General features: G+C 45.0%; 1 protein-coding gene and 1 non-coding gene across 2 annotated transcripts in view; both read left to right on the top strand.

The window, feature by feature from the left end:
• Positions 1-8,789: 8,789 nt before the first annotated feature.
• PAPSS1 (3'-phosphoadenosine 5'-phosphosulfate synthase 1) overlaps positions 8,790-25,778 on the top strand; it is a 71,064-nt gene continuing 54,075 nt past the window's right edge. Inside the window, exons 1-4 of the mRNA XM_056855361.1 lie at positions 8,790-8,856; positions 16,187-16,301; positions 21,301-21,536; positions 24,359-24,497. Of these exons, the coding sequence (XP_056711339.1) occupies positions 8,797-8,856; positions 16,187-16,301; positions 21,301-21,536; positions 24,359-24,497 (550 nt within the window). The 5' untranslated portion in view covers positions 8,790-8,796. The remainder of the gene's footprint in view (positions 8,857-16,186; positions 16,302-21,300; positions 21,537-24,358; positions 24,498-25,778) is intronic.
• Positions 23,878-23,946, top strand: TRNAD-GUC (transfer RNA aspartic acid (anticodon GUC)). Its single transcript has one exon. It is a non-coding gene; the product is annotated as a tRNA-Asp (tRNA).

Below are 25,778 nucleotides of genomic sequence, written 5' to 3'. Positions count from 1 at the left end.
AGATGCTTTACAGAATGGGAAATGGTAGGTGAACAGCTGCCAACAACCCAAACGTGAACCATAAACAGATTTATGCCAGTGCACTAAAACAATCACACAGTTTGCTTCTGTGTATGTTTATTATTTATTGTGAGAATTTGTATGTACCTGTTCCTAATAACAGATTCACAACAACCAGTGTTTGGACTGCAGAAGCTTTATTAATTATTAACATGTCAGTTACCAATAATTTTATTTTTACATTGTGGGAACTTTGAATGAGAACATACCAATGCAGTTGCTGATCTGCTTTTGCCTAGGGTTGCCAACTCCAGGTTGGGGAATTCCTGGAGATTTTGGGGGTGGAGCCTGGGGGTTTGATTAGGGGGAGGGACCTCAGCAGGGTATAATGCCATAGAGTCCACCCTCCAAAGCAGCCCTTTTCTTCATGGGACAGACCGATGATCAGTTGTAATTCCAGGAGATCTCCAGGTCCCACCTTGAGGATGGCAGCCCTACTTCTGCCATTGGAAGGAAACACAAGGGCAGCCTAGAACACACATAGATCACCAGACAAATTTCATTAACTTCCTTCTTTTTTCCTTCTGTTACTTGACCTTTTAAATATGTAGGCCACAATCCAATATAGAGTTAAGCATCCTTGAGGTAATTGATTTCAAGTCTTATGCATAGGGTTTCCAGCTCCGGGTTGGGAAATATCTGGAGATTTCGGGGGTGGACCCTGAGGAGGGCTGTGTTTGGGGGAGGGGAGGGACTTCAATGGGGTGTAATGCCATAGAGTCCACCTTCCAAAGAGGCCAATTTTTCTCCAGGTGATCTGTCGCCTGGAGATCAGTTATAATAGTGGGAGATCTCCAGCCACCACCTGGAGACTGGCAACCCTACTTATGCATGCTTAGTCCTGGGTTGGATTAGGGGTATATTTCCTGATTTTATTGCCATTTCGGCTATGCTGTAGAAACAACTATCACAAGTGCCGCAAGCAGCAGAACTGAATGGAGTGAGTCATTGAGATTCATGCTGTTACTACAGCTTATCCTTCATGCCGCAGTAACTCCTGCACTGCGATCTGTTGCAGTGGCAGTGCTCCTCTTCAGAAGCGCTGAACCTGGCTTTCCCCCTTTCTACTCCTGGACATTTTGTTTTCAAACATCAGGACCCATGCACTGACAAAGCCAAAAGTTCAGCTCCTTAAGGAATTTAAAGATATTTTTCCACATCTCATCTAACAACACATGTTGTACTTACTCAGTTAAATAACCTAATCCTGGAAAGCTGTGCACATTTATTTATGTCTGCCTAAAATGGAAAATACTGTCAAAGCTGCTGACCTTAGATCTTGACTTGGGAATGAAAATGAGAGAAAACATCATTCTTTTGGCTTTCCTTGTACCAGCACTCTCATTTTTCAACTCTTTGTAGGAGTAAAGATATTCAAAAGTTGTTATATATAATCTACAACTTTGCAGAAAAAATTTGACTCAAAAATATTAAAAAATGACCTTTTAACAAAGTTGGCCGGGAAGCAGGAATAAATTGTGAATGCATTCTGTAGGTACTGGAGTGATAGGTTTATGTGTTAACGTAAGATAAGGGGAGGAAGAATCCTCTCCCCTGAGGTGGTCTTAGAGACCGACCTGTGAGAGGGTATTATCTTAAAACAGGACCTCTGCCTGAGATCCTGGAGAGCTGCTGCCGGTCTGAGTAGACAATACTGACTTTGATGGACCAAGGGTCTGGTTCAGTAGAAGGCAGCTCCATGTGTTCATGTGTTCAACAGCCAAAGAAGACTAACAGTGCATTCCTGACCTTCAAGGGCGAAAGCCCTTAGGAGGCCAGGAAGGGGCCGCGCTGGCGTTGGGGCCCCCCACACCAGTGTCTGGGCAACTTATGCCAGCATTAGTGGCCTCAACGCCGGTGGGGAGGCTCGGACGCTGGTCTCCAGGCGCTGCCGTGGTGCTGCCATGGGGAATTTTAACCCCGTTTATTTTTTTAGTTTTCAGATTTTTCTGCAAACTTGGGGACCCCAAGTTTGAAGAAACATCTGTTTGGGGTAAGTGTGCCCCATATCTACGGATTTAAGTATCTGCAGATAGTGGGCACAGTTGGGAATTAGATATATAGATAGAACCCAGGATGTCAGCACTGTTTCAATTGAATGTGTGACCTCTAGTGGAGACGTAATATCATTACAGATCTCAAATTGCTGACATCTGTTCTGCTCCAATGTCAGTTGAGACTACTTTAAAATACATCTGCCCAACAACCAAAAGAAGCACATCAGTGTTATAAGTATACTTAATATTTTCTGAATTTCATGCACACTATATTTTGTGCATTAAAAGGACTGGAAATGAAATTTTATGTTTTGAACCATTTACACTTTTGAAATTAAAATTTACCTTCAACCCTTAACTATGATGCCTAATTAATGAGTGGTATATAGAGGTCACTGTAAGTATATATTAATATAATTGATTATACACTACAGTCAGCATGGTGTAGAGGTTACAATGTCAGATTAGGGTCTGGGAAACCCAGGTTCAAATCCCCACTCTGCCATGGAAACTTGCTGGGTGACTTTCGGCCAGTCACACACTCTCAGCCTTGACCCTGGCAAGTATTTGGATGGGAGGCCTCCAAGGAATACCGGGGGCATGACAAGGATATATATATCTATATCTATCTATATCTATATATATTACACTAACTATTGCCTCAGCACAAAATGTAAACTAACAGGCTAGCATCTGAGGACTAAACTTTGTATTCCCTTGATTTTGTCTCCTTGTCTTAACCTCATACCATGCTTTACCACTGCACAAAACATTCTACGCAACTGCGCTGTCTCCAGTTTATTTTTGGTTTTGAACGAGGTCCAGATTATTTTCCTAGATGGGATTTCAGTTTGGTGTCATAGTTTTGACCGCTTCTGGAACTAATTAATAAAGCTGGCACATTATGTGAAATAAGATGGTTCTGCTGAATTTATGTGTAGCACACGATTTAGAACCACCAAACTGTGTGAGATAGTGTTGCTTGAGTATAGCGCTATACCCATCTGATGGGATTACTTACTGGGATTTGAACCCAAGTCTCTCCAATGCCAGCCCATCATTCTGTCCTCTACACCATGATGGCTGAATGGCTAATGGAGAGTCCAGGGCAACCTGACCTAGAGAGAAAGCATACACATTATAAGTCATGGGGAGCCTTACCTTGGAACACCTTGGAACACTTTTTGGGTTGCACTTTCCTAGTTCAGTTAAAATGATCAGAGAAGCAGGATAAAGAGGCAAGTAGTTGGCCTATTAGTTGATATTGTAGAGGCCTCTAGTGGCCAACGTTTAAACTGCAATACATAATGGCAAAGGTAAGGGAACCTTATAACCGATTTACACAATTCAGTGTTAAAACAGGGGTGCCTTCTTCTGCAGAGTACGTGCTGAGACCAAACCATCATCTTTGTAGTGTTATTAAAGTTTTATTCATTTCTTGTAAAATAATATTTACAAAGAAAGTGACAACATAGTTTAGAGAAGAAAACCTCTCTCCATCTGTATCCCTCAACAGTGAAGGGTAGTAATGTTTGGTCTTAGGATCCAGTATTTCTGCCCCAACTGGGTAAATCCCCATCTATGCTCTGACAGGTCCACTTTGTATAACTTGTCCAGAGCCCAAGGTGCTCAAAATATCAGAAACACCCACATAAGATTTGAGATGTTTTTTAGGGTGAGTAGTGTGAGTCCTTAAGAAGAGTTGGTTTTTATATGCAGACTTTCGCTACCATTTAAGGCAGAATCAAACTGGCTTACAATCACCTTCCCCACAACAGACACCCTGTGAGCTAGGTAGGGCTAAGAGAGCTGTGACTAGCCCAAGGTCACCCAGCTGGCTTCATGTGTAGGAGTGGGGAAACACATCCACTTAACCAGATTAGTGTCTGCCACTCGTGGAGGACTGGAGAATCAAACCCGGTTCTCCAGATCAGAGTCCACCGCTCCAAACCACTGCTCTTAACCACTACACTATGCTGGATCTCTTAAGAACTAGTTTCTGTTTCCTGCCCAAGGGCTGTATAGGAGGGGCCTTATTTAGATCTTGTTCTGTGTGTGCTGGTTGTAGTCTCACATTGCGTGTCCTGTTGTTGTCCATCTGTAAATGTTCTCTCCCAGTTAGAAGCAGTAAGGACACCTGTTGCTGAAACTCCCAGAGCCTCCTGTGTGCTGGCTAGAGAGCAAGAGTGAAGGCTAATAGGAAACAAAAATAAGTAAACTCACCTGAACCCACCATGGCTCAGAGGATACTACAAGTGGATTTGAACATAACTAAATAGCAGTGAGTTATACCAGCACAAATATTTAGGATGTAAAGGTTAGCATGGCATATGAAAACCTGCATACAGAAGCCTCTAAGTTTTGAGGATATACTAAAATGAATGACAAGAATATCACTGGGAATAATGGGAGATGCCTGAAGGCCTGTCTGATATAATGGGAGCCACAATTAACTTTAACAGGTTCCATTGAAGCATACTGACGTATAGAAAACTTGCAATGTAAATGTGGAATAGATTTAGAGAAACCTAAATCCTTGCTCTTGGACTAGAATGACAGCCCACAGACTGGATTGACAGTCTCTGGGAGTGGCATGAGTGTTCTGGACCTGGAACAACAGTCCCCAGAATGGAATGAGAGTGTCTGGGGCTGGAATCATTTTTCTGGTACTGGAATGATAGCCCCTGGAGTTAGGGTTGCCATGCCTGGCAATTGCTGAGAGCTTAGGGGCTGGGGACACGGGGGTACCTGTGGTGGAGCATGTCCCAGCACATAATTTCCAGGAAAGCTCAGAAGTGATATCACTGAAGAAATTGCCAGAAACTCTATGGTAGGCAATGAAGGTTGCTGATGGGAGGCTTCCTGCTATAGTGGGAGACTTGGCAACCTTACCTGGAGTGGAATTACGATCCCTGGAAATAGCGAAAGTGACAGCCCCCAGAATGGAATGACAGTCCCTGGGAGCAGAAAGCAATTACAAAAAAAATGGTAATATCTTGTTGTCAACTGCTGCAGCACGTTATCAAGTAGCAGATATTCTTTTTAGGGCTGCAAACTCCCCTCTTAAAGCCATCCAAGTTGGCAGCCATCACCACATCCCGGGGCAGGGAGTTCCACAATTGAACTATGCGTTGTGTGAAAAAATACTTCCTTTTATCTGTTTTGAATCTGTCACCCTCCAGCTTCAACAGATGACCTCACATTCTAGTATTATGGGAGATTCAACATTGAATGTCTGGATAAGAATAAGAATTGCTTTGCACAGGATTTGCAAATGCAGGGGCATTGTCTGTGTTACAGCCCAACAACTGTGCTTCCAACTTTACAAGTTCTTTGCCCTGCATTTTATTTTAAAAAGAATTACTTTAAGCATGTCCTGTCATACAGCCCAACTTGTGTTGCTATTACCATTGATTTTCAGGAATTCCTTGATGCGCTTAATCCAAAGAATGACGAAGGTCTTCCCTTGCAGCAAAGTTATGTTTAGTCTCCGCTGCTGGAATGTGGCAACATTGATGATAAGGTTAGAAACACCAGTGCATAGAATCATACAGCTGGAAATGATCCTAAGGGTCATCTAGTCCAATCCCCTGCACAATGCAGGAAATTCACAACAACCTCCCCCAGTTCCCCCAGTGACTCCTGCTCTATGCCCAGAGGATGGCAAAAAACCTCCAGGATGCCTCAGCCAATATGGCCCGGAGGAAAATTCCTTCCTTACCCCAAAGTGGTCATGATCATTGGTTTAACCGAGTAGGTATGCAAGAAATTAACAAAGGACTGGGGTACTGTTCAGGACCAATCCAGGTGAAAGCAGTTGTGATGCACCTGTAACTAAAATAATCTCTTTCCATTGGATAAACAATTTTCCAGATATCATGCAAGATTTAAAAGTGATACTGCTCTAAATTTGGGATTCATAAAGTGGAGTATTCCAGTTAAGCAAGAGATCTTTGATACCACTGAAATCTCCATCAGATATGATCTGGAGAGCATGGGGAAAAAACTGGGAAGATCCAAATTAGGCATGTACATATTAATAAAGATATCCAAGGAACCAACCATCAGTACAACCAGGGTATACACATATCTTTCTGTGTAAGCAAAGTGTAGCCTGAATGCCAGTGCTATCAATATTGATCACAAGGACTTGTGTTAAGGGAATCTCTTCAGCATTCTGTGCATCCCCCAAATGGATTCTCTTGTTCGGCTAAAGTGAACAAGCCGTTCTGCTAGTAGGCATATTGTGGATAAGTTACAGCAATCAAAAGGGTCACAGTAGTGCTAGACACTTAGGGTTGCCAGGTCCCTCTTTGCCACCGGTGGGAGGTTTTTGGGGCAGAACCTGAGGAGGGAAGGGACTTCAATGTTATAGAGTCCAATTGCCACAGCGGCCATTTTCTCCAGGTGAACTGATCTCAATCGGCTGGAATCAGTTGTAATAGCGGATCTCCAGCTAGTACCTGGAGGTTGGCAACCCTATATCCACCCTATATATATATGCCTGCCACAGCTGCAGGCGAAACGTCAGGAAAGAAAATACCAAGACCACGGTTACACAGCCCGGATAACCTACAAGAACCTATATACACTGTTTAGTAGTTTGGCAGTGTGAATCTTTGAAAGCAATAATTGTGCCTAATGAATGTGGTTGCAGGGTACTTGAAATTACAGTCCAGGTTCCTCTCCCAGAGTCCAGAACAGTGCGTTCCACCCTACCATATCAACATTCTACTACTGCATTCCTCGACTTGTGCAAACCAGACTCTTAACTAGTTACTACAAGGCAAAAAAGCTTAAAAAATAAATAAAATGTAAAAGGGAGGAAGGGGACCGGGGAAGAGTTTTGTTGCTGATGCAATAATAATAAATACATATTACACAGTGCACCACACACACCCAGTGAAAAACAACTCCCCCCTTGGAAATCAGCAATTAGCCAGAACCTCCAAATTGTGAGGCAATAAACCTCTGAATTTTACTGGCCTGGCGCAAAGAAAAAACACATGAAGCTGCCTTATACTGAATCCAGACCCTTGGTCCATCGAAGTCAGTATTGTCTACTTTGACCAGCAGCTGCTCTCCAGGGTCTCAGGCAGGGGTCTTTCACATCACCTGCTTGCCTGGTCTAATTCTCAATTAGACAGTGCCTAAGGCAACAACACTGCTCCTTACCCACAGTGGATTTCCCCCAACGAGAAACATTCTATGCTTTGAGCATATAGGAAAGCCACCAGACACACATTCCCTCCTTCCTCTTTCTCTGTCCTTTAACCCTTTGTTCTTCACATCGGCAGCCCAAATGCTTTAGTTTCACGGTGAGTAGACGGTGCTTCCTGCTAGTCATTCCCTCTGCCACACTCACTCTCTTCCCACCCATCTGACTTGTGCAAAGCCTTGCATGTGTGTGCGTTAAGTGCCGTCAAGTCGCTTCCGACTCATGGCAACCCTATGGATGAAAGTCCTCCAAAACGTCCTATCTTTGACAGCCTTGCTCAGATCTTGCAAACTGAGGGCCTTGCATCGCACAACTAAAATGAACACATGAACCCGTGAAGCTGCCTTATACTGAATCAGACCCTTGGTCCATCAAAGTCAGTGTTGACTCAGACCAGCAGCGGCTCTCCAGGGTCTCAGGTAGAGGTCTTTCCCACCACCTACTTGCCTAGTCCCTTTAACTGGAGATGCCGGGGATCGAACCTGGGGCCTTCTGCACGCCAAGCAGAGGCTCTACCACTGAGCCACGGCCCCTCCCTATGGCTCTCCAGGGTCTCAGGCAGAGGGCTTTCCCATCATCTACTCCCTTTAACTCACTGGTTCCCAACCGGGGGTCCGTGAGAACTAAATTAAGGTCCGTGAAATAAAGTTATAAACCCATAATAAATTAATATTTTCAATTAAAAGTTCTCTATTATAAAAATATATTCAAATATTATTCTAAGTTTAATGTTTAACTAACAGTTATGATTAAAGTTTATTTTCAAATTCTTGGAATTTTTATTTTGAACCTTGGGGTCCCTGCACCGAACAAAAAAGTCCTAGTGGTCCCTGGTCAAAAAAAAGGTTGGGAACCAGATGCCGGGGATCGAACCTAGGACCTTCAGCATGCCAAGTAGAGGCTCTACCACTGAGCCACGGCCTCTCCATTTCTACCCCCGCACTTCTATATATACATCTCGCTTGCTGTTTTTAGCCTAATCCAATAAAACCCCGTTTCTTTGCCCAGTGACTTAACCCCAGCGACAACTGTACGTCTTCCCCCGCCGGCCCAAAAAAAAAGAGAAGAGAGGGCTAGAGCGGCGAACCCGGAAGTGTCGCTCACCCCCTTTTTTTCCTCCTCCGCCCCCATCGCAGACCAACGTCATTTTTTTTTTTTTTGAGGCAACGTGCGCCGGGCTGCGTGTAGTGGAAGTTGGCGCGCATGCGCGTTCTGTGAGCGGACGAAGGAGAAGGGGGGGGGAATCCGTGCGCCTGTCCTCTGTCCCCGCCTCCCTCTCCCTTTCGCTCCCTTCTCAGCGCCTCCCCCCTCCTCCTCCTCTCTCTGTCGACGTGCGCGCGCCCCGCCCACTTTCTTCTTCTCTGCCTCCTCTTCCTCTTGCAAGAGCATCTTTCCCCCTCCTCCTCCTCCTCCTCCCCCCCCGTGTGATCTCGAAGCCTTTCCTCCGTGCGCGCGCCCTCGCCCGCATTCCTTCCTCCCTGTCGTTTTCGTGTGTGTGTGTGTTCCCCCCACCCGCCGCAAATGGAGTTGCCTGCCAGCCAGTGCAAAAAAGTCAAGCTGAGCAACAAAGTGCAGAGCTGGGTGAGTCCGAATTTGTAGCTGCAGCCGACCCGGGGGAATATTGTGGGGGTGGTGCAGGGAGAGAAGAATAAGCCGCCATGCAGAGTTTTGAGAATTCAGATAGGGAAAATGTGCATCTATAGAGTGAGAATTCAGAGAATTCAGATGGGGAAAATGTGCATCTATAGAGTGAGAATTCAGATGGGGAAAATGTGCATCTATAGAGCGAGAATTCAGATGGGGAAAATGTGCATCTATAGAGTGAGAATTCAGATGGGGAAAATGTGCATCTATAGAGCGAGAATTCAGAGAATTCAGATGGGGAAAATGCATCTATAGAGTGAGAATTCAGATGGGGAAAATGTGCATCTGTAGAGTGAGAATTCAGATGGGGAAAATGTGCATCTGTAGAGCGAGAATTCAGATGGGGAAAATGTGCATCTATAGAGTGAGAATTCAGATGGGGAAAATGTGCATCTATAGAGTGAGAATTCAGATGGGGAAAATGTGCTTCTATAGAGTGATAAATCCAATGCAAAACCTTCCATGAATAAATGGCCTGAGGCCATTTATTCATGGAAGGTTTTGCATTGGATTTGTCACTCTATAGAGACACATTTCCCCCATCTTAATTCTCAAAACTCTGCATGGCGGCTTATTGTTGAGTTTTGAGAATATGGATGAGGGAAAAGTGCCTCTAAAGAGTGGCAAATCCAATGCAAAACCGTCTTGCTTGTGGTGATGCGCTTTTTGCTTGAAGGGCCTTGCGAAGAGGGGGAAGCTCAGCTGGGACAGCATGCCGAATCCCTCCTTGGCGGTTTCCCCTGTCGCAAAAAATATCCCTGGTTTGGAAGAAGGGGCGGTGTCAGATGAGTAATGCAGGGCTTCTTGGGATATAGGAGGGTCTGCTGTATAGGAGGGTCGCATTTCAGTAGGTGCCCCTGCCGTCTTTGCTTCGAAGGGTAGATAAATAAAAAGGATGTACTGCACCTTGATGGTTTTTTGTCATCTCCCTTCAGATCTGTATACACAAGAAAGACCGCATGCTTTTTTGGGGAATGAGATTCTATGCTGCTTGATGCTATGTCTCTAATTATTGTCTGCTTTAAAAGCCGTGGGTGGTAAGAAGACGAGGAGGCAGAGGATTGTTTCTCTTCGTGTCTGTTGGCGGAGGAAAGGGCTGGAATCTCAAGTTTACAATGTCACCATTCATAAATCTTGGGTGGTGGAGAGACTGAGGTTCTTTGTGGATGGCTGCTTGAATGAGAGCACTGTTGAACTGGAAATGAACAAAGTTGGGTTTTTTTCCCCTTGCAAAGGTGCCAACAGGTCGATTTACAGCACCGGCTAAAGACTAGGAAATGGCCAGATGCGGCAGCAGGGTGAGAAAATAAAGGGCCTTTACCAGAACCAAAACCTAACCTGGCCTGTGTTGCCAAGTGGGATGCTGCCCTAGCTGGATGGTTTTGGTCCGATCCAGTAGGGCTGGTCTAATGATGTAGTGATTTTAATAGAATAATGAAGAGTTCCTAATTAGTTGAGAACAAATGTACGTTGGTACACAAATCATTTTGTTCAGAGGCAGTTCAGGTAGAAAAAAAATTCACCTGAGCGTTAGAAACTCAAAAGCCAGTAAAGGGCATTATTAATTCTCTGTTACTGAGATAAATAAGGCCAAAATGTTTCTTGCTTTTCTGATTCTTAAACATGGCAGATATTAGTCATGTCCTGTGGTACTGTATTCAGTATAAAGCATGGCAAGTCTAGCCATGTTGTTCAGGGTGGGTGGAAATGATGAGGTAAAATAATTTAGTCTGTGCCTCTGGCAAGCTGTATTAGTGATTACGTCTAGTGGTTTTTTGCAGCTTCACTTTTCTGAAAATGAAAGATGCGCCTGGTTAGTACTTCTAGTGAACATGTACAGCCCAAAATAAAACATATAAAATCCTTCCCCCCGGTAGCTAAACCCCCCCTTCACCCATACATGTGTACTGATAGGATTCTGGTTTAATGTTTCCCCCTACTTTATTTCAAGGTTTTAGTTTGGGTTACACAAGATTCTCACCTTGCTAATTCCTTGCAGCAGCCTTGGAGGTTTCTTAAGCTACAAGACTGGGTCATATAAACAATATTGAAGTGTGAGAAGACATGATGGCTGAAAACACAGGTTGCACAGATGAGTAGTAGTAGGAATTTGAATGCTCTGGATACAGTAAGGGGCAAATGGCATTTTGGTAATGCTTGGTTCTGGGAAGGTAAGGTTTCTGTAGATAAATAATGAAAGCTATGAAGCATTCAAGCTGTTCTGTGGTGCAGCACTTTAATGGTGAGCAGTAGAGTTGAACAATTTGGAACACAAGATAATTTATATTTAGGGAAGGGGGGGAACCGTTTTCTCAGAGGTGGAAACTTGTCTCCACTCCCTGCAGGCATTGTGAAGAAGGAACTGCGGAGAGAAAGACTGACCAGTTGATCTTAAAAGTTGCTACTAGAATAGAATCATAGAGCTGGAAGGGACCACCAGGGTCGTCTAGTCCAACCGCCTGCACAATGCAGGAAATTCACAACTACCTCCCCCTCCCACACCCCCAGTGACCCCTACTCCATGCCCAGAAGATGGCCAAGATGCCCTCCCTCTCATCATCTGCCTAAGGTCATAGAATCAGCACTGCTGACAGATGGCCATCTAGCCTCTGCTTAAAAACCTCCAGGGAAGGAGAGCTTACCACCTCCCGAGGAAGCCTGTTCCATTGAGGAACCGCTGTGTTAGAAAATGCTTCCTAATGTCTAGACAGGAACTCTTTTGATTTAATTTCAACCCGTTGGTTCTGGTCCGACCTTCTGGGGCAACAGAGAACAACTCGGCACCATCCTCTATATGACAGCCAACAAGTACTTGAAGATGGTTATCATTTCCCCACTCAGTCTTCTCCTCTTCAGGCTAAATTAGCAGCATATTACACAACTGCATAACCACAATAACCTAGTAGAAGACTACACAGATACTTCCTAAAGCTAGAAGACAACGAACTTTCCTCCCTGAAGTGATGGGGAAGTAAGACAGAAGGAAATTGGAATAATGCCACCTTGGCAAGGGTCTGAGCACCAAAAAGTATTTCAAATTCCTATGTACCCTTATCAAAACTTGCACCATAGATTTCTGTCTGTGCCATATGTTAACATTATAACAAGATGTAAAACTGTGCTTAATGCCTTGTTATAAAATCTACATAAGATTATTAATATAACTGCAGACTGGCTGATGTCAGAATATTTGCCACCACAGCTGTGCAATGCGATTGCTGTAGAATCCTGAAGCCAGAGGAAGAGCTTAGAGACCCAGGTTCGAATTCCTACTCTGCCATGGAAGCTTGCTGGCTGGGTCGCCTTGGGTCGGTCACACACTCTCAGCCTAATCTACCTCATAGGTTTGTTGTGAGGATAAAATGTAGGAGACCAATGTAAGCTGTCTCGGGGCTCCATTGGGCAGAAAAGCAGGGTATAAGTCACGGGTGGGGAACCTTTTTTCCGCCAAGGAAAAACTCGCCCACCTGGTGGCACAAGATGGTCTGTTGCACCAGCCAGGCGTAGCCGTCCAGCCACACGCCGGAGTTGCTCTTGCTCTGCATGGTCGGGGCTGGATTCTACAGCCAGCTCCTGCTACCTCCGCCTGCAGGGGTGAAATGAGGACACACTGGCTAAGAACTCACCCCCCACACGCATTCTGGCCCTGCCCCCTTTAACCCCTCCATTGTCACCACTTCCGCCCCCAGCCCTCTTGTAGTATGGAGGGACTATGTTTCTCCACGGCCTGGGTGGGAAAGGTTTAATTCAGTTTCTTGGGAGGTCCTAGCATCTCCATAGCTAACAACTCTTCTGCTAGGGGGAAAAAAGGTTCCTTTCCTCGGCAAAACAAACTCACATCCGCCTTGAATAGAGGCTATTCCTGTCCGCAGGAGGGGGCGGATCGCCAATCTTAGATCCTTCTGAGCTAGAGATCTGCCAGGACCCATGAAGGGCCAGATCAGATGATTTTGGGGGTCTTAAATGGCCCCGGGCCTGACGTTCCACCCCTGGTATAAGTGATGAAAATAAACAACTGTATTGTTGAGTCAGTGCCTGACTATATTTGCTGTGGGCCTTGGGAGAAAGCAAGACTGCATGGGCAGTTTCCTTCTGAGATGATTGAAATCACACATGCATTGTGAAGTCAAGAAAGGTGAAATGCAACCATCCTTGCTTCTTTGCCATCATCACATTCATATGCCCTGTGCTCAGAAGCTTTTTACACAAGCACAACCCCAGCGGGGGAAGAGCTGGAATGCCGTGTAACTGGTTTGGGTCAATCCAGTTTAAACAGTGATTGCTGTTTGTCCAGCATGTGTTTAATTACAAAAGACTGTTTTACCCTTCAGTGAATGATCGATGTATTTGCATTATTATTTTTGACCTCTGATGAGGCTTTATAAGGAAACATGCAAACGGTGCAGACCACCGCTTCCATTTTAATTGGAAAGGAGCCATTGGAGCAGTGAAGCAATGCCTGTTAGTTAGAATTGCTCTGTTTGCCGTTCTTCATTGGTGAGTTTCAGACTTGTTGGGGAAGAGAAAGTGTAGCATTGCTCCAAGCAAATTCCTAACCTTGTCTTTGAAGTGGTTGGCTTGTTTGATTGCTCTTAAGCGACCAAAGCCCAAGGTTGTCATTGTGCCATTTAAAGCGCAGGTGACAACCTTGTGACTTTGATCAAGCACTCAACATCTCGGCATGAGACTCTAATGTGAACATGAGGGTATGTGTACAGTGCCCTCAAGTCACAGCCGACTAATGGGAACCTCATAGGATTTTCAAGGCAAGAGACTAACAGAGGAGGTTTGCCATTGCCTTCCTCTGCACAACAACCCTGGTGTTCCTTGATGGTCTCCCATCCAATTACTAACCAGCACTGACCCTGCTTAGCTTCTTAGATCTGACGAGATCAGGCTAGCTTGGGCCATCCAGGTCAGGGTGTGAACATGATTACAATGTTTGTATTAGTTTCAATAAAGCAAAGAAGGGTGGGACTGTTACCAAAGTTGGCAGTATTCAGATTCAAAAGGAGCCTTGTGGTTTCTCAGAAAGTTGATGTTTCCTGCACATATCTGACTGCCTGTCCCATATTTTGCAGAAGTTCTATCTAAGTCATAGAGATGGGGGACAGGAGAGCGGGACATTTAGCTTTTTCAGATTGCCTCCCCAACTTGGACCTCAAATATAAGGTCTAACAGACCATTCCTGAAGGGCGGGGGGCAGATCTGCCGTGGCTGGAAGCAGCGCAGCCACGCCACCTCCTCTGAGGCTTCCCGGCTGCCATGGAGGCAAAAAGAGCATTTAAAAAAAGAGGGGAAATGCTCCATTGAACAAAGCGAGGCTGCGCCACCAAAAAAGGTGGTGCAGCCCCGCTACTGCTCAAGGGGGTGTTCCCAGGGCGAAAGGACTGTGGTGTGGAAGTTGCCTAAAGGCAGCTGCACCCCAGGGAATGCCCCCTACTGGCATGGGCTTTGCCGGCGTGGCTACACTGGCCGTGGGGGCTGGCAGTGCCCGTATGCCATCATGTTTGCCCTGTGGTGGCATAGGTGCCACCTTATTCCATGATAAGGTGGCATCTATGCCACTGCGGGGTCATGCCGGCTCTAAAGAAGCTTTGGCCCTCCACTTCATGAATGGGCTCTAAGAAAGCTGTTAATCAGTACGTAGACCAGAAAAACATCCACCCCTGGAAGTTGTAGTGGAAGTCTTCATCTATAGTTCATTCACATTTTACCTTTGTCTGAAGCTTCTAGAAACGAAATTTAGGACTTTAATGCTAGCATTTGAGGAAGTATAAAATTTTGGCATTGTTAGATGTGAACAATTCAAAGTCTCGAGGAAGCCTGCAAAATATTCCCCCCTGCATTGTGCTCTAGCTTATAAGCTTGTTAGACGTAGCCAAACTTTGAATGTTTTTTTTAAAGCATTGTCAGAGATTTTGTTTTAAAATTGAAATGCATTTCTCAAGGCTAAAAATGGTATCTGAAAACCATATAATGTGCAAATACTTCACAGCTTGTACCTTGTTTAATGTTTTTTTAAATCTGAATGTTGGTAAGTGCCTGGCATTGTTTGGAATTGTCTAGCTGGAAACTTGGTATTTCTGGAATTCATTTTGCACCTGTGTGGCCTCTTTGGTGCTATGCATTTAATCAGAAGCTGGTGATTATGTCCTCAAATAGAGACTTCTTTTTCTTTATCCCAGGAGGTGGGGGGTGCAGTCTGAAGCTAGTTATGACCAGATCACCTAATCTGGTTACATCTACCACATGTCCTGTATTTCTTTCTATAGACCTCAGACCAGCCTGAAAGATTGCACACTTAATTTGTGGTATTTTGATTGGCCCTAATAAAAGGTGTTACAAAATGGTTTTGATTTCCCCCCCAATGGATCAGCACAGCTATCTGCAATCTTTGTGAATTTCTGAATGTGAAAGTGTTCAAGAGTCTGTGAGGTGAATACTAGTTAGACTTCGAACGGGACGAATTACTGCTTACCCCTTACTCAAAGAATAAGCTCCAGACTAGTTGTTTTCTTGTAGCCTAACCTACCTCACAGGGTTGGAAGTGGAAATAAGTGTGTGCACTGCCATGGGTGGGATACACTGCCGCAAGGGCTTTACTTGGTCTAAAACAGTGGTTCCCAAAGTGAGCAGTACCACCCCCTGGGGGGGTGGGATTACTTAGGGGGCACTAAGAAGCAAGGGGGCAGCAGGGGAGCACTAGAGGTGGGCCCCTTCTACTGTGTTGTTGGATAGGGTAGGGGTGCTGGGATTGACTTTGTGAAACCAAGGGGACAGTGACCCGAAAAGTTTGGGAACCACTGGTCTAAACAGATGATTGTGCTTTTATGCAAGCATCGATTGCTACCATTAGGAATTCTCACTTTCTTAACTCTTGGAATGTTTATGCCTTTGTAATGGTTTGGGAGTAATCTTGTTCCTGCCATGTCTTTGGACTCTGGGTGGTCATTTGAATACCGAAGCAATTAAGCCCATTGCCTGGTGGCAGTACGAGTCCTAATATGGTGTGGGTCAGATCAGAAATAAGAATCTAAGTTATAACTTAAAACCATAACTTGCATACTGCTGCGCTGTTTCACATTCTTGAGGCAAATGATGGCATATCAGTGATTTCTGTTTCCATAAACCTTCATTAGCAGAGTGTTCCTATTAACAGTGTTTTGGTATACTAGCTTGTTTTTCTATTTTGCAAGTAATTGATTTTCAACAATTTATTCTTATTAAGAAAACTTTACTGGTGGTTCTCTTTCTTTTTTTTCAGGGAATGCAGAGAGCAACCAATGTCACCTATCAAGCTCACCATGTCAGTAGGAATAAGAGGGGGCAGGTTGTAGGGACCAGAGGTGGCTTTCGGGGCTGCACAGTCTGGTTAACAGGTACAGTATTGCTGCCTACATGTACACTCTATTTGTCTTGCTGTTGGCCATTTTAGAATGACAGCAATAGCAGGAGGCACCAGCTGAAGATTTTCCCAGCTGTTCTTAGGAGCCCTAAGTATCTTTCCAACTGACTGTTCCTCCAAATGTCACTCCTTTATTCTTGCTACACATCTGCCCCTGAATTATTAATATGTTCTTTAGGAAGGACTCGGAGGTTTATCCCTCTGCTGTCTGCTAAGCAAGTAATAGGGACTTTCTGAGAGAATGTTAGGAACAGGACCACTTTAAGCATTATAGATTTGCTATACAAGAGGTGGAAAACACTTACATATTTTTCAGTTTTGCAGCATGTACATATACTGGCAGACTGCAGACTTATGGGATTCAGCAGGTGTCCATCGTGTTATTTCACATACAGGAAAATGGCAAGAGAGATAGGCCAGCAATTTGGAGTTCGGTGCCATCGGTATGCAGATGACACTCGACTCAGCCTTTCCATCAGGTTCCAGGGAAGCACATGAAACCTTTACAGTGAGGGGGGAAAGTATTTGATCCCCTGCTGAATTTGCCCGTTTGCCCTCTGACAAAGAAATGACCAGTCCATAATTTTAATGGTAGGTCTATTGTAGCTGTGAGAGACAGAATAACAACAGGAAAACCCCCAGAAACCCAGAAGACAAAAGTCAGAGTTTGATGTGCATTATAATGAGTGAAATAAGTATTTGATCCCTTTGCAAAAGATGACTTAGTACTTGGTGGCAAAACCCTTGTTGGCAATTACAGAGGTCAGACGTTTCTTGTAGGTGGCCACCAGGTTTGCACACATCTCAGGAGGTATTTTGTCCCACTCCTCTTTGCAGATCCTCTCCAAGTCAGTAAGATTTCGAGGCTGATGTGTAGCTACTCGAACCTTCAGCTCCCTCCACAGATTTTCGATGGGATTAAGGTCTGGAGACTGGCTAGGCCACTCCAGGACCTTAATGTGCTTCTTCTTGAGCCACTCCTTTGTTGCCTTGGCTGTGTGTTTTGGGTCATTGTCATGCTGGAATACCCATCCTCAACCCATTTTCAATTCCCTGGCTGAAGGAAGGAGGTGCTCACCCAAGATTTGATGATACATGGTACCGTCCATCGTCCCTTCGATGCGGTGAAGGTGTCCTGTCCCCTTAACAGAAAAACACCCCCAAAGCATAATATGTCCCCCTCCATGTTTAATGGTGGGGGTGGTGTTCTTGGGGTCGTAGGCAGCATTCCTCCTCCTCCAAACACGGCGAGTTGAGTTGATGCCAAAGAGCTCGATTTTTGTCTCATCTGACCACAACACTTTCACCCAGTTCTCCTCTGGGTCATTCAGATGTGCATTGGCAAACTGCAGACAGGCCTGTACATGTGCTGTCTTGAGCAAGGGGACCTTGCGGGCTCTACAAGATCTCAGTCCTTCACAGCGTAGTGTGTTACCAACTGTTTTCAAGGTGACTGTGGTTCCAGCTGCCCTGAGATCATTGACAAGTTCCCCCCGTGTAGTTTTGGGCTGCTTCATCACCGTTCTCATGATCATTGCAACTCCACGAGATGAGATCCTGCATGGAGCCCCAGACCGACGGAGGTTGACAGTTAGGGTTAGGGTTGTCACCTTCTCACCAAGCTGCTTGGCAATAGTCTTGTAGCCCAGTCCAGCTTTGTGCAGGTCTACAATCTTGTCCCTGACATCCTTGGACAGCTCTTTGGTCTTGGTCATGGTGGCTAGTTTGGAATCTGATGGATTTATTGCTTCTGTCGACAGCAGAACCCTAACCCGGCTGGTTAAAAGGGGATCAAATACTTATTTCACTCATTATAATGCACATCAATCTCTGACTTTTGTCTTCAGGGTTTCTGGGTTTTTTCCTGTTGTTATTCTGTCTCTCACAGCTACAATAAACCTACCATTAAAATTATGGTCATTTCTTCGTCAGAGGGCAAACGGGCAAATTCAGCAGGGGATCAAATACTTTTTCCCCTCACTGTAGCTGACGACTGGAGTTGGTGAATGTGAACAAACAATTATATGTTTCTGTGCGTGTATATTTACTATAATTAAGTGATAAAAAGTTCTTAGAATTACTTGTAAAATTAAAATCTGTAGTTCAGTTAACATCATGGCTCTTAATAACTGCCCTGTGGCAATGAGCACCCCAATGGGGACCAGCAGTGTTGTAATTCTACCGTGTTGGTTCCAGTGATTGCAAATCAGCTTCCAGTCAGAATTCATAGAATCACAGAGTTGGAAGGGTCCATACAGGCCATCTAGTCCAGTCCCCTCCTCAATGCGGGATCAGCATAGAGCATCCCTGAAAAGTGATTGTCCAGCCTCTGCTTAAAGACTTCCAGTGAGGGGGAGCTCACTATCTCCCTAGGTAGCTGATTCCACTGTCGAACAACTCTTACTATAAAAAACTTTTTCCTAATATCCAGCTGGTACCTCTCCGCCTGCAATTTAAACCCATTATTGCGAGTCCTGTCCTCTGCTGCCAATAGGAGCAGCTCCCTGCCCTCCTCTAAGTGACAGCCCTTCAAATACTTAAAGAATTCAGGATGCTGGTGGATCTTCAAAGGACAAAACATCTCACGATCAGGACACCTGAAGGACCTTAGATACTCTGCTGGGGCCCTACTCTGTAACTGAAGATAGGAAAATGAGCATGAGGTATAAGGGCTTCCCAGTGGTTGAGTCTAGGCTATGGAGTACCCTTCATCAGGAAACTCGGCTGGCCTTTTTCACCTTCAGACATCAGATGCTAGCCAAAATGCTCGGTTATGATATTTATTTGGGGAGTAGCGAATCAATAACCGGCAATGGGCATAACCTGCAGGATCTAACCTGTGTCTACGGGAGTCAAACCGTGATTCAAAGAATAAAGTGGAGTCAATGGATTTAGTTTCAAAGATTTACTTATTAATAGTATGTGCGCAAGCACTCAAATTACAGAGCCTAAGAATCAAAGAGAGGAGTATAGAGACAGTTGCCAATGTGGCAGGCCCTTTGAAGGTGGGGTAATACTGCACCTGTCCTGAAGCGGAGTTGTCCTGGGTTCTGTGGGCTAAGATACTAGGAAGGTGGGGGGTGGGGAGGAAGGGGGTTCCCGAGATTCGACCAGCGAAACGGGAGGGGAACGTGGTCAGGGTGCGCAAAGCCCAAACCAACAGAGTGGCTGCAAGTAAGCCAGGGAAAGACCTAAGGTAACTTATGAATTACAGGGGACCCCAGTTATATCTTTTTCCTGGGGGCGGGGTGATTGGATTACCCCTTTGTGGTTCCTGTGTGAAACAAAAGGTGACAAAAAGACTAATGGTTGGCTGGTGGGGAGGGGCAACAGGGCAATTGCGCAATTATGGGAGGACCGGGAGTCGTCTGCAGATGGGATTAACGAGCTGGAAAAAAGACGCGTATGGCTGGATCCGGGGCGCGTCGCTTTGCATAACCGGGGGAGCGGTCCTCGTTGCGGCTAACTCAATGCTTGTCGATGGGCCATCAATCATGCATATGAAGGAGTCGGAGGTGGGGAGGAAAGGACTGTGTACGTGCCTGGAAATCTCTCGCAGAATGACAGCTTGCTGGAGACTGGGTCAGAGAAAATGGATTCCCTCTGGTTCTCCCCGAGAGGCTTCTCTGCCCTTGATCCCTCCGTGTCAGTTTCACTGGATGGTGCGGGAGCCTTCCCCGTTGCGTTTGGGGCTTGGCGCACGTCTGGAACAGTGGTGGCACGCATCTGTTGGGGTTGCCATAACCAGTCCGGGAGATTGGCAACCCGTTTGCTTACACAGATCCTTACAGTAAGCTAAACACAGCAGAATAGACCAGTCTGTAATCTTTTACCCAAGCAAATTTGTAAACCCATTTTGTACAGTGCAACCCTATTACCTGCCAGAAAAGCCCTCTTGAATTCAGTTTTGCATAGTTTGCAGAAGGCTAGGAGGGTGGGAGCTTTCCTGACCTCCTCAGGCAGGCCACTCCACAGTGTGGGGGCCACAACGGAAAAAGCACGTGTATGGGCAATTGTTGATTTTGCCCATTTGCAGGTTGGCACCTGCAGAAGCCCCTACTGACTTGAGCGAAGATGTTATGGTGGAGCATAGGGAGCGAGGCTGTCCGGCAAATAAGAGGAGTCAAGGCCATGTGATAGCCAATACCTTAAACTGAGCCTGGGAACAGATGGGCAGCCAATGGCTCGTCTGCAGGAATAATACACACATGCTCCGTCTAGTTCCTGTTAATAGCTGAGCCACGGCATTCTGGACCAGTTGGCGTTTCGGAGTTGATTTTGAGGGGAGACCAATGTACAGTGTATTACAGTAGTCTAGTCTTGATGTTACAGTGCCATGGATCCAGGTGGCCAGGTCAGCTGTATCACGGCATCAGTGAAAGTTGTGCTGAAAATCTTTTGAGTCAAGGCGAGTGTCCACTTGTGGTCTGTCTTTGTCGTGACTGAATAATATGTGAATGTCAAATATCAGCACTTTTTAACAACTGTATGTCAGCAATAATGTGAAAAAAAGTGGCTTAGATCTTAAGTGTTAATTCCATTTGGCATCTTTTTGTCTCTTGCTGGGGCAGTCTTCTGCAGTGTCATGTTTTCCTCTGGTGCTAGGCATTTTTTTCTCTGCTCACTGAAAGGTTCTGGTCTTGTACAAGCAGAAGCTCCTAGAGCTGGAAAACAGCAGAGCACCCTCCCTGCAGTGCAGTGCAAGCAGAAGCAAGGATTAGAATTCAAGCCTGTGTAGTCAGGGCCGCAATCCATGCACCGAAATGAATCCCACTGAAGTCAGTGGGGGTTTTCAGGGTAAACCTGGTGAGCATTGTTTTTTTACTCCCATAAATACAGTAAACCAGCCAAGTATTCTAATTTTTGTTCAAGTCTCTACTTTTGCCATAATTGCATCTATAGACTTGCAAAACAAGGAGTTAATTACATATGCTGAATGAATGTCATTTTTAAAAAAAACTGGAATCATGTAGGACTGTCTGGAGCTGGGAAGACCACAGTCAGCATGGCGTTGGAAGAGTATCTGGTGTGTCACGGCATCCCGTGCTATACCTTGGATGGTGACAACATCAGGCAAGGCCTCAATAAGAACTTGGGCTTCTCGCCAGAAGACAGGGAAGAAAACGTCCGCCGGATTGCTGAGGTTGCCAAGCTGTTTGCAGATGCGGGCCTGGTGTGCATCACTAGCTTTATTTCGCCTTATGCCCAGGTGAGCACCCTGTGGCCTCATTTTGCAGTACTGGAATTGACTGGAATGTGGCAGTTTCAGAAAGTGTGGTCAAAATTAATCACTTTTGATAATAACAGTAGAATATAACAATAGTAGAAAAACAATAGTAGAATAGTAAAAAGGAAGAGGTAGTCCCCTGTGCAAGCTCAGGATCATTTACTGACCCATGGGGTGACATCACTTCCCGACGTTTACTAGGCAGACTATGTTTACGGGCTGGTTTGCCATTGCCTTCCCCAGTCATCTACACTTTTCCCCTACAGCAAGCTGGGTACTCATTTTACTGACCTCAGAAGGATGGAAGGCTGAGTCAACCTTGATCCGGCTACCTGAAACCGACTTCTGTCGGGATTGAACTCAGGTCGTGACAGAGCTTTTAACTGCAGTACTGAAGCTTACCACTCTGTGCCATGGGGCTGTTCAGTAGAATAGTAGAATAATAATAGTAGAATATATGTTAAGCTAAAGAGAAATACAGCAGTTAGGAACCAACAAGCCTCTTGCATGTGTCAGATGCTGATACTGCCTTTCATGGTCTCTTGTGTTCAGAAGCAGCTTTCGAGGGGTGTATGAGGTACTGCAATGGAAAGAGGTGAACCCTATAAAGCCCAGTGCAGACCTTTGGGTGGGTGTTTAGATTGAATTAGAGATTTAACCATTAGGCTGAGTAAAAAAAACAGGACTGGTGCAAATTTGGGGTTAATGAGACTCAGGTCTTTTATGTATGGCTGTTTCCCTCACTCTCCCCCTGCCTTCCCCTGCATTTTGTCTGCGTTTTCAAATTCGAGGTAAAACAGGTCTTATATCTGTGAATTGTAGGATCCACGTCTGAAGGTCGGTAAAATCCCAGCAGCCGTTTCTTACACCTAATAAAATTAAAAGGAGCTCAGCCTCTCCTCCCCAGAAAAAATGAAACAACTCAAAGGCCTCTTTTCACTCTGCTGAATGGCCAGACTGCTTTCTTGTGGCTGCAGCACCACCATCGGTAAAGCAGGCAATCTCTTTCTCCTTTTTATACTCATGAAGCTTGCTGGTCACTCTAGGACCATTTATGCAGGGGTATTTATTTCGCAGCCCCTGCTAAACTGCTTCGAGGCTTCCTTTGCATTATTCATGATTTTACTGACCTTCAGACGTGGTGACTTCGCTGTGGCCTCTTTCTTCCCCCGCAGTTCTAGGATCCTGTTTTACAATGAATTTAAATACTGCTTTGAGGCAAGAGCGACGCAAATTCACCCAATTTCCATGCATATCTCTTAACTTTGGGTTTCTCTCCCCACACCCATTTTGGCTTCTCCCTCCCACGTGTCTGTCCTTCCCATCCAACCACTTCCCTCAAAGCAAAGCACAAAAGAGGGAGTTAAACCGTCATGAAATGTACAGGAAGACACCGAAGAGAGGCTGCAAAGGTTGGAAGGCAGCTCCCGGAAGGGAGCTGTTGAAGAAAGGGGGGGAGGAATACCCAGCAAAAGCACACATAGTCCCTTTAAGAGCTGACCTGCCCCCTCCAAGTAAAGTGCAACAAGGCTGCGTTCTCAGGGGGAGGGACTCAGAAGCTCCGTAATTCACTGGGGATGCCTAATTAATCACAAGGTACTCCTGGAAATGTTGGGGAGGGAGCTCTCATGCATATGATGTTTGAGAATTCGGGGCAGAAAACTATGCAGAAAGCCAAATACAAATTTCCCCTGCATAAATGACCTAGGAATGATTGTTGTGATGCCCCAAATAGTGCTTCACTGGGCAGTCCAGAATTTTGTTTTGCAAGTGTACAGAAAGACCTGTTTCAGAGATCTTTAATTCATATGCCTGCATGAAAATTCACGTATGTTAGCAATACTGATACACATTTAAATGCATACTTAAGAACTTTCCCTACCTTTACGACAAAAGAAAAGATCGAACATCTGTACAAATAGAAATTAGAAATGATTTGGCTGCTTTACAAACTGTTGCCAGTAATGGCTCAGCGAGAGCTTGAATTGCATTCATAATAGTGACAATCTGTTTCTGAAACCTGAATATTTTTAATGTCTTTGTCATGGGTGCTTCAGTCTACTCGGAATATATTGTATACACATGTAAGCATTATGGTGCAAGCGAAAAGTAATAACTTGAATCTCTTGATGTCAAATCAAACAAACAAGTAGATGTTAATATCCAGTTAGGTTTTCAATAACAGAAGTTTACTATAGATAACATTGGTGGCTACTGAATTTAATTCCTTACTCTTATAGTTGGTTGCTCTCCCCATACATCTGGCCTAAATGTCCCTGCAAATTGTGGTTTGTTGTTCATGAGCCAGTCTGTCCTTGGAGGGGCCGTGGCTCAGTGGTAGAGCATCTGCTTGTCATGCAGAAGGTCCCAGGTTCAATCCCCGGCATCTCCAGTTAAGGGGACTAGGCAAGTAGGTGATGTGAAAGACCTCTGCCTGAGACCGTGGAGAGCCGCTGCCAGTCTGAGTAGACAATACTAACTTTGATGGACCCAGGGTCTGATTCAGTATAAGGCAGGTTCATGTGGAGCTCTTCTCTCCTTTTCTTTCCTTTCCTTTCCTTTCCTTTCCTTGAGTGGTATTAACCAGTGGTTTTACACGCACTAACGTAAAGCATGGTTACCGGTAAATGCAAACCTGGTTCCTTTGTAACCCTACCTTGCAAACCCACTTCTAAACTTGGTTACAGTTTCTGAATTATAAAGTCCCCTGGTTTGCATTAGCCATGGTCTGCATAGGTACGTGCGTAGCTATCTGAACATGTTAAGTAATAAAGCTGTTATTTTTTCTTTTCATTGCTTCTCAGGATCGTAATAATGCCCGGCAAATTCATGAAGCGTCAAGTCTGCCTTTCTTTGAAGTATTTGTGGATGCTCCACTATATGTTTGTGAGCAGAGAGATGCGAAGGGCCTTTATAAAAAGGCCCGTGCTGGAGAGATTAAAGGTGGGTCTGGTGCAGTAAAAATCCCTTTTTAGTAACGACCTGATCGAATGGACTGAAACGAAACTTCATTGGCAAAGAACCGATTTAGTGTTTCAGATGTGCAATTTACTTTTGATGGAAAAGTGGAAAACCTAAGTATCATTCCCTTTATTTCATACTACTTTTGCGCAAATGTAGCAGAGAAGACAAGTGCAGTGTAGAAAATAGAACATGTTAGGTTGCATTTGTTGATATCATAGAATCATAGAGTTGGAAGGGATCGCCGGGGTCATCTAGTCCAACCCCCTGCGCAATGCAGGAAATTCACAACTACCTCCTCCCCCCCCCCCACACACCCAGTGACCCCTACTCCTTACCCAGAAGATGGCCAAGTTGCCCTCCCCCTCATCATCTGCTTAAGGTCATAGAATCAGCATTGCTGACGGATGGCCATCTAACCTCTTAAAAACCTCCAGGGAAGGAGCACTTACCACCTCCCAAGGAAGCCTGTTCCACTGAGGAACCACTCTAACTGTTAGAAAATTCTTCCTAATGTCTAGACGGAAACTCTTTTCATTTACTTTGAACCCGTTGGTTCTGGGGCAACAGAAAACAACTCGGTACCATCCTCTATATGACAGCCCTTCAAGTACTTGAAGATGGTTATCATATCCCCTCTCAGTCTTCTCCTTTTCAGGCTAAACATACCCAGCTCCTTCAACCTTTCCTCATAGGACTTGGTCTCCAGACCCCTCACCATCTTTGTTGCCCTCCTCTGGACACGTTCTAGCTTGTCTGCATTTTGAATTGTGATGCCCAAAACTGAACATAGTACTCTAGGTGAGGTCTAGCCAGAGCAGAGTGATCTGGACACTATATTTCTGTTGATACAGCCCAAGAACACATGTGTCTTTTTAGCTACTGCATCACACTGCTGACTCTGAACAGCATATTCTGTGATATGTATGTTTTTGCATTGATGTGTCCTGTGGGACATTTGGGCACTGCCCGGTGTGTACCTGTGCTAATTTATTTATTCATTTATTTATTGAAACATTTATTAGCCTCATCTGGTCCATTACTGACTCGAAGCGCTAGTTCAGAACATCAATATCATCATATGAATTAGGTGGGGAAGAAAGGTAGAGCTGGGTTTCATCTGCACGTAGGTGACACTGCACCCCATATTTCCTGATGACCACTCCCAGTGGCATCATATAGATATTAAATACCTTGAACTGCATGCATTGTTGCAAAAAGGGAACTTTTCATGTAATTCAGTGGTAAAACTAATGAAGTGCC

Source organism: Euleptes europaea, chromosome 9, assembly GCF_029931775.1.
Source record: "Euleptes europaea isolate rEulEur1 chromosome 9, rEulEur1.hap1, whole genome shotgun sequence".
Lineage (NCBI taxonomy): Eukaryota > Metazoa > Chordata > Lepidosauria > Squamata > Sphaerodactylidae > Euleptes > Euleptes europaea.
Note: the sequence above shows the minus strand (reverse complement) of the source record. Positions and strands in the feature narration are given on the sequence as shown.